Below are 15,387 nucleotides of genomic sequence, written 5' to 3' on the forward strand. Positions count from 1 at the left end.
ATCAAAAAGTTAACACAGTGAGAATGAATTTAGTGAGACTAAAGTGAGAACAGTGAGAATAACATATTGAGAATCAATGATCACTGGGGTTTGCCTTAGAGCATCCTGACCTCCTGAATGGTTTTAGAAACTCTGCTCAAAATAAAGGAAATTCACAAAAGCAAAGTCAAAAACTAAAACAGACCAAGAGAGCTCCCTGTTCGGGGAGGTAGAGTGCTGGAACGGAAAGGGACTGCAATATGAGGTGGAGGAGTGTTGTATGGAGAGCAGCAACTCCACAATCATGGTCTCCCAGGACGGCAGTTTTGAGCACTTCAATTTTAATGGAACTTGGAAAGTGACAATTCTTAGAAGGTGAGGAAATGGAAAAAGGCTAAGTGTACTCAGCAGGACTGGATGACTGACTGATAATATAGTTTCCCCCAGGACTCCAAATAGAGTGTTTGCGCGAACGTTTAACGCTGGTCTCCGGTCAGGAGATCCGGGATTTTGTCCCAGCTCTGTCACTGATTCCCTCTGACCTTTGGTAACTTAGGTTGGTGAGCAGAAATTTTTCCCTCTGAAAAGTAAGAGCAGTAAATCTTTCTTTTCTCAAAAACACAGTAGAGATAGAGGTCCAAACACAGGAACAGGATGGCTCAGAGTTGGGGGGATACCTAGCCTCCACTAGGAATCACAGTAGGACCTGAATATCAGAGTTTGACCTGAGGATGTATCATTTCAATCCACTTCAGTGAAAATACAGGAGGCCAAAAGGGAGTAGAGGTGGTGGTGGAAAAGGCAGATTTGGCACCGGTAGGCAAAGAGGTCCATGTGAAAGCAGGTCAGAGCAGCATCTCAGGAGAAGCACCCTATGTTAGAAAAAGGCATACTATAATCCCCAGCAAATAGCTCTGCTTCTAGAAAACTGATGATGAGGAAACAGAGCTTTGGAATAAAACAGGATTTAGTTCAAATCTTGGCTCTGTCAATTCCTTTGAATCCTTGAGGAAATCATTCTACACTTCTGAGCCTTAGTTTCTTCCTTTCTAAAATGGAGATCTAGGGGGCAGGCATTGGAGGAATGGTTAAGATGCTGCTTCAGATGCCTGCAGCCCACATCAGATGGAGTGCCTAGGTCCTAGTCTGGGCTCCAATTCTGATTTCAGCTTCCTGCTGATGTGTACCCTGGAAGGCAAGGGAGTGACTGCCCAGGTATTTGGGTCCTGGCCACCCACACGAGAAACCTAGACTGAATTCCTGGACCCCAACTTTGGCCTGGTCTAGCCCTGGATGCTGCAGGCATTTGGGGAGGGAACCAGTGAATGGGAGGTCTGTATATCTCTCTGTTTCAAATAAATAAACTAAAAAACAAATGCACAGGATAGAGATCTTCTACTGGCACCCTTAGACAGCAGTATGGCTTAAATTTGGCATATGATGGGCATTAACCTAGTGTTAGTTCCTTTTCTCTAGCTTCTTTTCCTGATTTTACTACTTCCCCCTCACCTCCTCCTGACTCATTCACGTCCAGTTTCTTTTGAGTGGCAAGTTTCTAAAAGGCGCCCTCACTGGCAGTTGCCTCTCACTGGCCCTGCTCTAACCTAATTGGGAATATACAGGAATAATCTTGGAAGACTGACAGGCTTGAAGATAGCATGGTTTGTGAACTTTAGGAGAAATCGAACTAAAGCTGTGGTTAGGTGGCTGACTTGGCTTTGGCTTGCTTTTTAATAGGAATCCTTGTGCACATATTTGAAAAATAATGTCTTCCTAACTGTTTACCTTCTTCTCAAATGCCAAAAACTGTGCACACATAAACCACAATCTCTGAATCATCTCCTCATCCTGTTTCTGCAACCAAGGAAGTCATCATTCATTGTGACATCACGTTCAGGGGCCAGGAAACAGAGGTGATGTCACAACAAAGCAGAGCTGCTTGGTGTATAATTAGCGTGGGGGAGGAAGAAGAGTGGTTTACAATTTAGAGACAAATTCTAATCCACAGCCTATAATTTGAGGTCAATCATAATCTGAGTTGAAACACACCCACTTCCTCTTTTGATAAGGGAGAATTGAGCTCTTACACTCCATAAGAATTCTTAAAGTAGAAAATAATACACAATGTTCTTCAAGCCAGTACAGAGCTATCAAAGCTGAGGGAAGGGGAGCTTAAGTGAGATTATGCTACTTGGGGTACAAAATGTGTTCAAAATCATCTTCCCCCAATACATGTGGCCAAGTCTCTGGACACCAGTGACTTATTTGCCTTGGAATGAAAGAAAAATTATTTCTCCATCAAGCTGGAGAAGCAAGCTTCTTCTTCAGTCTTGGATAAGGCCAACACATGCAAGGCACTTATTAGGACATCAAGCAAGGAGAGCCTCTCGTCACTACTGACTGAACATGGCACAGTGAACTAACACATTGCTTCCACTCATTTCAGCAGGCCAGCTTTGCGTTTTTAGGCACTACTGGCTCCCAAACCGCCACCACGGGGACAGTGGGGGTGATTCCAGAGCTAGAAGAGACAAGAAGGGATGAAAATGCCTTCAGGACCAGGTCATCTTAGCTCTAGTGTATCAGTGCTCTAGATCTGGCACTCTTTGAGCAAAGTCTTCAGAAAACAGCATTATTACCTTTCGGCGAACAGTGCATCGGTGACACATCCACTCCCCAGGAGGCAACATCTCTTCACTCAGTGGAGGGTTACTGCAGGGAAAAAACAAGGGAAAGACTAATTAACTAACATAGCAGGGAAAAGCCTAGCTAGGTGTATGCGCCTAAACTAACTCCTATTCTGACCAGTCCTGCAGTACTGGTGGGGTTCCCTCATCCTTCAAAATGCTTATTTGGCATCATTTATGTCACAGAAGTGAGCAGTATCCTTTATCACTCCTTAGAAAGAGAGGTCCAATCCCAGAGCTACTATCACTGGGCCTATAGGAAATGGTAAAAAGAACTACTTTGGAGCCTAGAGACTCATTCCCAAACTCTGCACCATTGCTAATCCATTATTCTCCCTCTTGAACTGGGCATGTCTTGTGGCTTTTTTTGACCAAGGAAATGCAGCAGAGATGACAATGTTGTAACTTCTGACACTGGGCCTTAAGGCACCCGCAGATTCCATTTTTCTATGCTTGGAATGTTCCACCTCAGAGACCTGCTGTCTAACAGTGACAGGCCACATAGAGAGACTTGAGGGACTCCAGTTCACAGCATCAGCTGAATTCCAAGCCAACAGGCAACACCAACTACTGCCATGTGAATCATCTCAGACGTACCAGCTCAGTTGAGCCTCCAAATAACTGCAGTCCCAGGCAACAGCTTGTTGGGCAGAAAAACCACCCCACTGAGCCCAGGCAACCCTTAGAACTGTTGAGAGATAATAACTAGCTTCTGTACGAGAATTAACTGTAAAACTTGTTCTCAGTTTTTTTTTGTGTGTATGTGCAAATTGTTGAAATATTTACTTAATATAGAGCTGGTCTTCTGTGTATAAAGTTAATTGAAAATTAATCTTAATGGAGAATGAGACTGGGAATGGGAGGAGGAGGAAATGGGGTGGGAGGGCAAGTATGGTGGGAAGAATTACTATATTCCTAAAGCTGTACTTATGAAATTTGTACTCATTAAATAAAAGGTTTCTTTGGGGGAAAAAAAATAACCAGTTTCTATTCCAAGCCAATCAGTTTTGGAGAAGTTTGTCATACAGCAACAGACAAGTGAATACAGCCACTCCATGAGGTCTTTCCAAATTACTCATTTATCACAGACTTCTCACTGTATAGCTTAGTTCTCTTTTGGCACTCCTCACGTTTTGCCTTGTGAGTCAGTTCTTTCATTTTTGTTTTTTAATTAGAGGAACAAAGACAACAATTGGCTATCTCCCCTGTTTGTATATTTATAATATAGAGTCTGGGAGGTGGGTATTGTACTGCAGCTACTCGGGATGCCCACATTCCATTTTGGCATCTAAGTCCAAATCCTGGCTACTCTGCTTCTGATCCAGCTTCCTGCTAATTCGTCCTGTGAGGCAGCAGATGATGACTCAAGTGCTTGGACCTCTATCACCCATGTGGGAGACCTGAAAGGAGTTCTGAGTTTCTGGCTCAGGCCTGGCCTGGCTGCTGCTGTAGGCATTTGGGCAGTGAACTAGCAAGTGGAAGATCTCTGTCTGTTGCTGTGCCTTTCAAGTAGTTGAAGAAAAAAAAAAATGAAAATAAACATTTAAAAAATACAGAGGCTGTGCATACAGTGGTCATTCAGCAAGTCAATACTGAATCAAAACTGGAGCTGCAGAGCTGGGTCTTATAGATCCTCTAGGTCACTAATTTCTATTTATGTTACACCAAGGGCAACATGAGACTTTATTAAATCCTTGGAGGATCATCTTTTTTTTAAACAAAGATTTATTTTATTTATTTGAAAGACAGAGTTACAGAGAGAGGTCTCCCATCTGCTGGTTCACTCTCCAAATGGCCACAATGGTTGCAGCCAAGCTGATCTAAAGCCAGGAGCTTCTTCCAGGTCTCCCATGTGGGTACAGGGGCCCAATGACTTGGGCCATCCTATGCTGCTTTCCCAAGCACGTTAGCAGGAAGCTGGATCGGAAGTGGAGCAGTAGAAACTTGAACCAGAGCCCATATGGGATGCTGGCACTGCAGGTCGTGGCTTTACCCACTAAGCCACAGTGTCGGCCCTGGGAGGGTCATATTTATAATGACTATACAACAATGTTTCTCAGTGTGGTCGCAAGACCAGCAGCATCTGGGAATTTATTAGAAATGCTAATTCTGAGATCTAATTCTTGATCTGTTAGATCAGAAATTCTGGTGTGGAGTTCAGCAATTTGTGTTTAACAAAGTCTCAAGGTGATTTTGCTAAACACAAAAGTTTAAAAACACTGCTATACAGAATGCGGCTAAGTTTATGCTAAGAAACACTTAAGGGTGTGCTTTGGTGTAGCAGTTGAGACACTGCTTGCGATGTCCTTATCCCACATTAGAGTACCTGAGCTTGACTCCTGGCTCCAATTCTGATTCCAGCTTCCTGCTAATGCACATCCTAGGCAGTAGTGGTAATGGCTCAAGCAGTTGGGTACTTATCACCCATGTGGGAAACCTGGATTGAGTTCCTGGCTTCAAGCATTGGGATGACTAAGCACTGGCTGTTGCAGACATTTGGAAAGTGAACAAGTGATGGGAGATCCCTATTTGTCTCCCCTAACCAACCTCCTACCCCCTTTTTAATCATTGTTTGTTTGAAAGGCAGAGTGACAGAGTGAGAGTGAGAGAGAAGGATCTTCCATCTACTGATTCATTCCCCAAATGGCCTCAATAAGAGGGGCAGGGCTAGGCAGAAGCTGGGAGCCAGAACTCCACCCAGGTCTTCCATGTGGATGACAGGGGCTCACGCACTTGGATCATTCTCTGGTGCTTTCCCAGGAGTGTTAGCAGAGAGCTGGATCAAAAGCAGAGCAGCTAGGACTCAAATCAGTGCTCTGATATGGAATACTGGCATCACAAGTGGTGGCTTAACCCACTGTGCCACAATAATCCAGCCCTTGTTTCTTTGCTTTCAAATAAATTGGATAAATATATTCCTACTGTTGATTCTTGGAGTCACCTAGTTAGAATGGTAAGGAGAAATTTAAAATGTGACAGATAGTTTAAAAAAAAATCCTTGAGCATTTTTATACTATACAAGAATTTTGCTTTAAGTCCCAGGGTTTAATGCTATGCTGTTTTATTTTTCTACTTAAATTAGCACTTGGCCTGGCAAATTTTCCTAGTTTCTGCATTGCCATGCTTCTTTGGAACACGAAGCATACATTTCAGATACCCACCAAGCCTTCACAGCTCATTACTTCCCTGTCTCCCTGCTTAGGAGGATGCTTATCAGGAAGCAGAAAAAAACTGGAAAAAGTAGTCTACTGGGTCAGGTTTCCAAGCCCTGGAGGACTACATGTGAATGTCAACTGTAAAGGCTTCCCTAGTTCTCTCCAGTGTATTTCTGCAACAGGCTACATCCAACCTAATGAAAAGCAAGCATGTCATTTGCAAAGGCCTACAGACTCTGCTATGCGTCAGCAGCTGTCATAGTACAATTAATCCTGAAGGCTGTCACTTCTGATTCTGCTTTTCATTATTTCTTTTCTTCTGCCCCTGGCCTTGTACCAAGATACTTTACATCAGACATGTAAAGCAGGCAAGGGCAAGGCAAGGTGCTATGGACTGAGATCTTTCATCAAGATGTGGATGGTCTCTCAGCTGTCCTTCAGGCCTTGCTCAATCTATTCCCAAACTTGGTGGCAGAATGATTCATCGTAGACACAATTCTGAGCATATCACTCTCCTGATTAAAAAGCCCTTCAATGGTGCACCTTCCCTATCCATTACAAGATAAAGTTCAAGCTCCTCTATATTGCAGAAAAGATCTCTGTGGCCAGAAACCTGCCTCTTTCTCCAGCTCTTGTCTGCTAGCTCCCCACCCAACCCACACTGTTTTTCAGCTCTGTGTCTTTGTCATCCCAGAGCTGCACAATCATGCAACCCTTCCTCCACTTCCCACCTGGTGAACTTCTTTGGAAGCTTTCTCTGATAGCCCCTGGTTTCACCACAGTACTTCTGTTTCGAAGCCATTCCTGAGTAACATACTTGCTTGCCAGTGGCCATCTTGGCATGGCCTTCTCATTCCACCACACCACACTGTACTCAAACCATCACATCCTTGAATACCCTTGTCTATGCCTGATTTATCTCTGTATCTCTAGACCTGGCACAATGGCTGGCATGTGGTACTCAATAATGCTTTAAGGAACTGGAGACACTAAGTCACAAAACAATAAAATGAAGAAATCAGTCTATACTTTCAGACCTCAGCTTCTTATTGAATCACCCCACACTTAACTCATTTTAATTTTCTTTAAGGGGGCTGGCACTGTGGCGTAGTGGGCAAAGCCGTCACCTGCAAGGGTGCCAGTTTGTGTCCTGGCTGCTCCACTTCCCATCTAGCTCCCTGCTAATGTACCTGGGAAAGCAGCAGAAGATGGCCCACGTGCTTGGGACCCTGCACCCACTTGGGACACCCGGAGGAAGCTCTGGCTCCTAGCTTCAGCCTGGCCCAGCCCTGCCCATTGTGGCCATTTGGGGAGTGAACTAGCAGATGAAAGACCTCTCTCTGTGTCTCTGACTCTCAAATAAATAAATAAATCTTAAAAAATAAAAAGTTCTCACAAAATGAATTAAAATTATTTTTTCTTTAAGCAGTCTGAATTCTTTCTTAACACAGGGGCTAATTGCTTAAAATCTGCATTAAGAAGCTTTCAAAAGAAGTCCCTTGTTGGTTTCTAAGGATCACGTCTAGAGACACCAAGTTTAAGAATACACAATTCTAGATTATGGCCACAGGCTCCTTTTGTTAGGTCTTCTCTAAAATGTAGGAGGGGATTATCAGTTTAAGGAGTAGTTCAGGGAAGTCCAAGTAGTTTCCAGGATGAACACAAGAAGTGTAAAAGAGTGAGACCATCACTTCTTTATTTGCCAAGATTTGCTGCTTTCTCAGAGTCAGAATATGCATATTGAAATAAATGTGAAAAGGTGATATCTTGAAAAGGCAGTAATATCTAGGATGGAATGAGTAGTAAAGGAAGGTCTAAGTTTCTAGAAAATGATTGTCATAGGCACAACAGGAACATAGAAATCACCCTATGGAAAGTTTCTTACTTTCCTGTTTCCTCTCTGCTCTAAGCAATTTCTTTCAAGCTACTTGGAAGACAACTTTTTCAAGTCAGATTTCTAGAGGAAAAGTACTTATGAAATGGCTCCAGGAAAGACAGGCTGTCATTGGGATAAGCTCAGGAACCTTCTGAAAGAGGCTGTTTTGCTCCACATCAGAAATACTGCCAATAGGGAAACAGTTCCAGGGGAAAGGAGATTCTGCAGCCTGAGTACTCATACTCATTGAGGACTTCCCACCTCAGCTGCCCATCTCAGAGCTCCTTCCCTGTAAGAATGGTGTTCTGAGTATGCAACTTCGGAGCTATTTTATGCATGCCAGAGTCTTTAAGTCAGAATATGCCTGTCAAAAACAACAAACAAAACCTAAGGCTCTGCCTCAGCTCCCTCTCATCCCCATAGATCAATGAAGACAGGGTGCTAGAGGCCATCCTTTATAAAAGGAAATCATGGCCGGCGCCGTGGCTCAACAGGCTAATCCTCCGCCTTGCGGCGCCAGCACACCGGGTTCTAGTCCCAGTCGGGGCTCCGGATTCTGTCCCGGTTGCCCCTCTTCCAGGCCAGCTCTCTGCTTTGGCCCGGGAGGGCAGTGGAGGATGGCCCAAGTGCTTGGGCCCTGCACCCTATGGGAGACCAGGAGAAGCACCTGGCTCCTGCCATCGGATCAGCACAGTGCGCCGGCCGCAGCGCGCCGGCTGTGGCGGCCATTGGAGGGTGAACCAACGGCAAAAGGAAGACCTTTCTCTCTGTCTCTCTCTCTCTATCTACTCTGCCTGTCAAAAAAAAAAAAAAAAAAGGAAATCATTAAAATTAAGAGTCAGATAATGCTAAAATTATTCTATCAGAATTTCAGTTGCTCAGCAATGAAAACACTGTAATAAGCCAGTGCCGTTTGTAAAGGCATCACCATGCTTTCTAACCACTAAGGCCTAGATAGAACAGAGCAACGACTTCATTTTACCTCAGAATATCAAAGTTCACAAAGTAGTTTTACAGATGCTCTTATTTTACCTTCACTACCACACTAAGATAATTAATTCTTACTCACTTCGTTCAGGTGAAGAAGACAACTTACCTAATGCCATGGAACCAATAAGCAGCAGAACCCAAATCAAAGTTTCCTGGCTCTTTCAAATCTTGAATGCTAGCTGTTTTCAAAGGACCTTTAGCAATTCTCTGGTGGGCACTGTGGCACAGCAGGTTAAGCTGCCATGTGAGCTACCCACATCCCATCATGGATTGTGGTCCAGTTTGGGTCCCAGCTATTCCATTCCCAACCCAGATTCATACTAGTGCATCCCAGGAGGTGGCAGATAGTGGCTTAAGTACTTGGGCCCCTGCCATTCACCTGGATGGAGACCCAGATTGAGCTCTGGGCTCCTGGCTTTGGCTTGGCACAGCACTGACTGTTGTAGGCATTTGTGGAGTAATTCAGTGGATAGAAGAGTTCTCTGTCTCTCCCCCAATTCCTTTGTTGCCCTGCTTTTCAAGTAGGTAGTATTTCTCTTATTTCTCTCTTATTTTAAAGGTTTATTTATTTATCTGAAAGGTAGAGCCAGAGAGAGAAAGACTTACATCTGTTGGTTCACTCCCCAAATGCCTGCAATGGCCAGAGCTGGGCCAATCTGAAGCCAGCAGCCAGGAGCTTCTTCCAGGTCTCTCATGTGGGTGCAGGGACCCAACAACTTGGGCCATCTTCTATTGCTTTCCCAGGCCTTAGCAGAGAGCTGGATCGGAAATGGAGCAGCCAAGACTTGAACTGGCTATCATATGGAATGCCGGCACTGCCGGCAGCGGCTTTACCGACTACGCCTCAGCGCCGGCCCCATAGTTCTCTTATTTCTGATGAACACAAGGGAATACTCACATGGGTACCTTCCTTAACCCTGAAGCCAAGCATTTCCTTCTAAATCAGTAAGTATTGACTTAGTTTCCATTGCTTACTAACTCATGTACTAGGTACCACACCGCAGGGCAAACAAAAAGCAAGGAAGTTATCATCTATCCCATCATAAACAGAGCCTTGGAGGAGAGAACCAAAGTCACTCATTATTTCAAACATATATTGGACATTTATTTTATACTAGGCGATATGTTAAGTGTTGGGATTTCAGATATGGTCCTTGCTTTAAGGAATCAGTTTAGAGACAAGGTGAAAAGGACACTCATTAGACCTCACACAATTAATGACAAGTTGATTCTTACCATACAGACCTTCATAAGGCTCAACTGCTTATAAAAGAATCAAAGAAGAACTCCAGAAGTTTGGTCATTTAGTACCTGAAGGTGACTAGAACCTTTCTGTTTTCTACTTTGTTTTCACAATTCAGAACTAGTCAGCAAATGGTAATTCAGCCAATGATCTTCTGAAGACAGCAAAATTGACTCTTGAGGGCTTTAGGAGGAAGCCATAGTTTCAGAAGCAGCTATCTTTCTGCATTTTGATAAACAACCTGACACAAGGAAGGTGCCAGAGTGGGGACAGTTTTTCTTGGAAATGCATGGTTAAGTCCAGCTAGTGCACAAGTGTTTGAAACTTTAAATTTCTCCCAGAAAACTGCCCAAATTCTTGGAAGCTGAGTCCTGGCATAGTTGTCCTTCTGTATCCGAGATGGCTTTTCTTAGAAAATGAATAGTAGCTCTTTAGGCAACAGCACAAGGCCCACTCATTTACTTTCTGGTTTCAAAAGAATACGGGCCGGCCGGTGCCGCGGCTCAATAGGCTAATCCTCCGCCTGAGGCGCCGGCACACCGGGTTCTAGCCTCGGTCAGGGCGCTGGATTCTGTCCCGGTTGCTCCTCTTCCTATCCAGCTCTCTGCTGTGGCCCAGGAGTGCAGTGGAGGATAGCCCAAGTCCTTGGGCTCTGCACCCACATGGGAGACCAGGAGAAGCACCTGGCTCCTGGCTTCCGATCAGTGCGGTGTGCCGGCCGCAGCGTGCTAGCCGCGGCGGCGGCCATTGGAGGGTGAACCAATGTAAAAGGAAGACCTTTTTTTCTGTCTCTCTCTCACTGTCCACTCTACCTGTCAAAAAAAAAAAAAAAAAGAATATGGCCTGCAGTGCTACAAGACAGCCACCCCTCTCCACAGGTGCAGAAGAAGTACCCTATGAGGATGGAGCTCCTGCAGAGTATCTTCCCATCTCTGCTGCTGTGGATAAATTTCCTTACAGGTCATGTGTTTAAAAGCCCTGTCCTGAAACTCCTGGCCAGACAGCAACTGTTCACTGCTTTCCAACTCACTGTTTATTTTATCCATGACTTGACCTTAAAGACATTCTGTCAGCTATAAAATAAAGTTCTGTATTTTCAGAGATCATGTACAATTGAAGGATATACTTCTCGGAGTTTGGGCAGCTCTGTGAGGCCCCAGAGCCCACCAACTGATAACAGTAATACCTACACATAAAAACTACTTACAAAGCTGGCTGAGGACGTTTCATCTTTTTTCTTTTGAAATATTATTTATTTATGGCTGGTACCGAGGCTCACTAGGCTAATCCTCCGCCTGCAGCACAGGCACCCCGGGTTCTAATTCCGGTTGGGGCGCCGGATTCTGTCCCGGTTGCTCCTCCTCCTCTTCCAGTCCAGCTCTCTGCTGTGGCCCAGGAAGGCAGTGGAGGATGGCCCAGGTACTTGGGCCCTGCACCGCATGGGAGACCAGGAGAAGCACCTGACTCCTGGCTTGGGATTGGCGCAGTGCGCCGGCCTCAGTGGCCACTTGGGGGGTGAACCAATGGAAAAAGGAAGACCTTTCTCTCTCTCTGTCTAACTCTGCCTGTCAAAAATAAATAAATAAAATAAAATGTCCCTCTTTTAAAAAAAAATTTATTTATTTGAAAAGCAAAGCAATAGAGAGAGAGGTGAGCAGAGAGATCTTCCATCTACTGGTTTATTACCCAAATGACCAAGGCTGGGCCAGGCTGAAACAAAGAGCCTGGAACTCCATCAGGGTCTCCTACCTGGATAGCAGCAGCTCAAGTACTTTGGCCATCTTTCATTGCTTTTCCAGGTGCATTAGCAGGGAGTTGGATCTGAAATGGAGCAGCTGGGACTTGAACTGGCGCTCATATGGGATGTGGGCATCACAGTCAGTAACTTAACCCACGGTGCCACAATGTCAGTTTTGAGGATATTAATTTTCCAAAAACTAAAACTTCCTAAAGCTAACTTCTGTAGCATGGTTCCAACATATCTAGAATCCTATAAACAAATCCAAATGGCTTGCTCTGCATTGAAGAGAGTATCAAGATCAGGTTATTTCTGAAATCATCAAAGGGAAAACCACAAACCCATACCCCAAAGCTAACTATAATGCCCACACCCATAGACCTGTGTGTGTCAAAGATTCACAGCTCAGAGCCAGATGATCCCAACTCTCAGCCAAAGGGTGGAGTCCAATTTTAATTTAGAAGGTTATTTGATTCACTAATGAGGCTGCAGTTCATCACTGCAAGTGGAGGATGTTGGTAGTTGTCATGGTTCTTGGCTCTCTAATTAAGAGGATCTATTTCAAGTCATATACCAGGGTGGTTGATCTGAGTCTAACCTCACTCATCTCCCTTGCCTATTAATACATGTGAACCTGCACAACATTAACATTTACTTCAAATTTAGTCGCCACCAGTGGGACCTGTTGCTCCATAGCACAGCGTTAATTATCTATTCAACGCAAGCAGTTTTTCAATATGGAACTGGAGGGGAGGGAGTAGAACAGGAGAACAAAGGGAGGAGGGGAGAGATGGAAGGAGAGAGGGAGACCACCAAGCAGAAAGACTGCCTTTTATTTCAGAGATCTTTTTCTGTGTGTTCTACTGATAAAAGAAGGAGTTGAGCTCTGGATCTGTTTTCTGTATTTTAAATATGTGAGCTTACTGATGTGTGGCTTGCACTGCCCATCCACCTAAGAGACAATGACATTTTAAAACTTGAGCCAATGGCAGCCTGAGAGACATGAAAATCTCACTTAACCAAATCAAAAGCTTTGGTGCATATCTTAGGACAAAAGGATGAAAGTGGCTGAGAATATTTAAGAAAGAATACACTCCATTTTCTCTTCCTTGACTGACAAAATATTCTATTTAATACAAATGTTTAACAAGAACACTATGCAAACAGCTTATCTATACACAATACACCAACAGCCTTCCACTCGTGTTCCCTTCTAAATGAGGTCAGTCACATGAACTGGTAGGGTCCCTCCTGTCAAAATCCATCATTCTCCAGGAATCAGAAGCTCTCTAGCCATTTATGGCAGTTTCAGTTGAAATAAAATATCAGCTAGACTAAAAAAGATTTTACTGCCTCCACCATCATTGTATGTCCCCCCCACTGCCCCCCCCCCCTTTTTTAAGACTTATTTATTTGAAAGGCAGAATTACAGAGAGGCAGACGCAGAGAAAGAGAGGTCTTCTATTCGCTGGTTCACTCCCCAAATGGCTGCAACAGCCAGAGCTGGGCCAGGAGCCAGGAGCTTCTTTCAGGTCTCCCACACGGGTGCAGGGGCCTAAGGACTTAGGCCATCTTTTACTGCTTTCCAAGGCCACAGCAGAGAGCTGGATCGAAGTAGAGCTGCCGGGACTCGAACATGCCCACATGGGATGCCAGCACTGCAGGCAGCGGCTTAACCCTCTACGATACAATACTGCCCCCCCCCCCCACACACTCCAGTGAAGGGAAGAGGTGTTCAGCTAGCAAACAATAGCACTGAGCAGTTTTGATTTTTAATTTCACAGTTCATGGGTCTCATCCATCCATCTGAGTTCCACTACCAGATAAAAACCCTGCAATTATATTTAGCAGCATTGTGTAAGACCAACTGCAAAAGACAATACATTCTTAGAGCAGGCCTACTCTCAGAAAATGTATTGGTATTAGCCAAAATGGGCAGTTAAGGGTGACTGCTGACAGGACCACAGTTGTGTGTCAGCCTCCAGCAGCCATCTTCATCTACAAAGGGACCTATGAGTACAGGGGGAAAACCTTTTCTAAACCAAAACTAGGGGCAGATGTTTGACATGGTAGTTAAGATGCTGTCTGGGAAGTTTGCATCCCAGACCAGAGCGCCAGGGGTTCAAGTCTCAGCTTGGCCTCTAATTCCAACTTCCTAACATGTACCCTGAGAAGCAGCAGATTATGATCTCAGTATCTGGACCCCTGCCACCCACTTAGGAGACCCAAATAGAGTTCCGGGCTCTTGACTTCAGCGTGGTCCAGCCCCAGCTATTGCCAGTGTTTACAGACTGAGTCAGCTGATGGAAGATCTCTTTCAAATAAAATGAAAACAAAAATGAAATTAAAAACTCCAAGAAAGAAAATACAAAAATAGAAACCAGCTTATGTCTCAGAAAAGGTATGGGGTGGGGGCAAGTGCTGTGGCATAGCAGGTTAAGGTGCTGCCTGTAGCACTGGCATCCCATATGGGTACAGGTTCTAGTTCCAGCTGCTCCATTTCCGATCCAGCTCCCTGTTAATGTGCCTGGGAAAGCAGCAGAGGATGGTACAAGTGCTTGGGCCCCTGTACCCAAGTGGGAGACCCAGAAGAAGCTTCTGGCTCCTGACCTCAGCCTGGCCCAGCTTCAGTCGTTGCAGCCATTTGGCGAGTGAACCAGTGGATGCAAGACCTCCCTTCTCTCTGTCTCTCCCTGCAACTCTTTCAAGTAAATTTATCTTTTTTTTTTTTTTTTTTTTAAGATTTTATTTATTTGAGAGGTAGAGATACAGACAGAGGGAGACAGAAAGGTCTTCCTTTTGTTTAGTTCACTCCCCAAATGGCTGCAACAGCCAGAGCTGTGTTGCCCAATCCAAAGCCAGGAGCCTGGTGCTTCTTCCAGGTCTTCCATGCAGGGGTAGGGGCCCAAGGATTTGGGCCATCTTCCACTGCTTTCCCAGGCCAGAGCAGAGAGCTGGATAGGAAGTGGAGCAGCTGGGACTTGAACTAGCACCCATATGGGATGCCAGCACTGCAGGCTGTGCTTTACCGCTATACCACAGTGACGGCCCCTGGGCCATCTTCTACTGCTTTCCCAGGCCATAGCAGAGAGCTGGATCAGAAGAGGAGCAGCCAGGACTAGAACTGGCACCCATATGGGATGCCAGCACCACAGGGGGAGGATTAACCTACTGCGTCACGGTGCCGGCCCCTAAATCTTTAAATCTTAAAGAAAAAAATAAAGAAAAGGCATGGGGTGCTGGATAAAGTTTAACATTTAAAAAATTTTAATTTAAAAACTATTAATATACTCAAAGTTAATAGCATACACTTTAAGGGAACAAAATATAACGAAATTCAAATGTCAGCAGCAACAGCCAGATTCCTCTGGACACTTGCGTGGGCATCAACTTTTATCTTCAAATATGGTCTACCTTTCAAAGGTAGGAAAGATGGCCGCATTGAAAGATACTAAAGACATGAAAGCAGAAAGTTCATGGTGTGCTTGAACCTTAAGCCCTTACCATCCTTCATCCTAGCTACTGACTCAAATACAGCTAATGCCCTAAAGTACATAAAAAGTACAAGGACTGCTGGTTTTTTCATGCAAAGCCTCAGTGGCAGTGTTAACAAGGAAACCAATGAAGTGCCAGGCCATTACAAATGCCCCATTGAGAAACTTAGCCAGTTGCGTCACTTCCACAGGCATACAGTCTTTTCAAACTAGCCGACTGTGCCC

General features: G+C 44.8%; 1 protein-coding gene across 3 annotated transcripts in view; it reads right to left on the minus strand.

Moving 5' to 3' along the window:
- The window catches only part of PHF12 (PHD finger protein 12), a 51,998-nt gene that overhangs the window by 20,420 nt on the left and 16,191 nt on the right, over nucleotides 1-15,387 (minus strand). For all 3 annotated transcript variants that reach the window (XR_009868437.1, XM_062215626.1, XM_062215627.1), the window contains exon 3: nucleotides 2,619-2,691. Coding sequence is in view for 2 of the 3 variants with exons in the window: in XM_062215626.1 (XP_062071610.1) it covers nucleotides 2,619-2,691 (73 nt within the window). In the remaining variant the exon portion in view is untranslated. The remainder of the gene's footprint in view (nucleotides 1-2,618; nucleotides 2,692-15,387) is intronic.

Source organism: Lepus europaeus, chromosome 18 (genome assembly GCF_033115175.1).
Source record: "Lepus europaeus isolate LE1 chromosome 18, mLepTim1.pri, whole genome shotgun sequence".
Taxonomy (NCBI): Eukaryota; Metazoa; Chordata; class Mammalia; order Lagomorpha; family Leporidae; genus Lepus; species Lepus europaeus.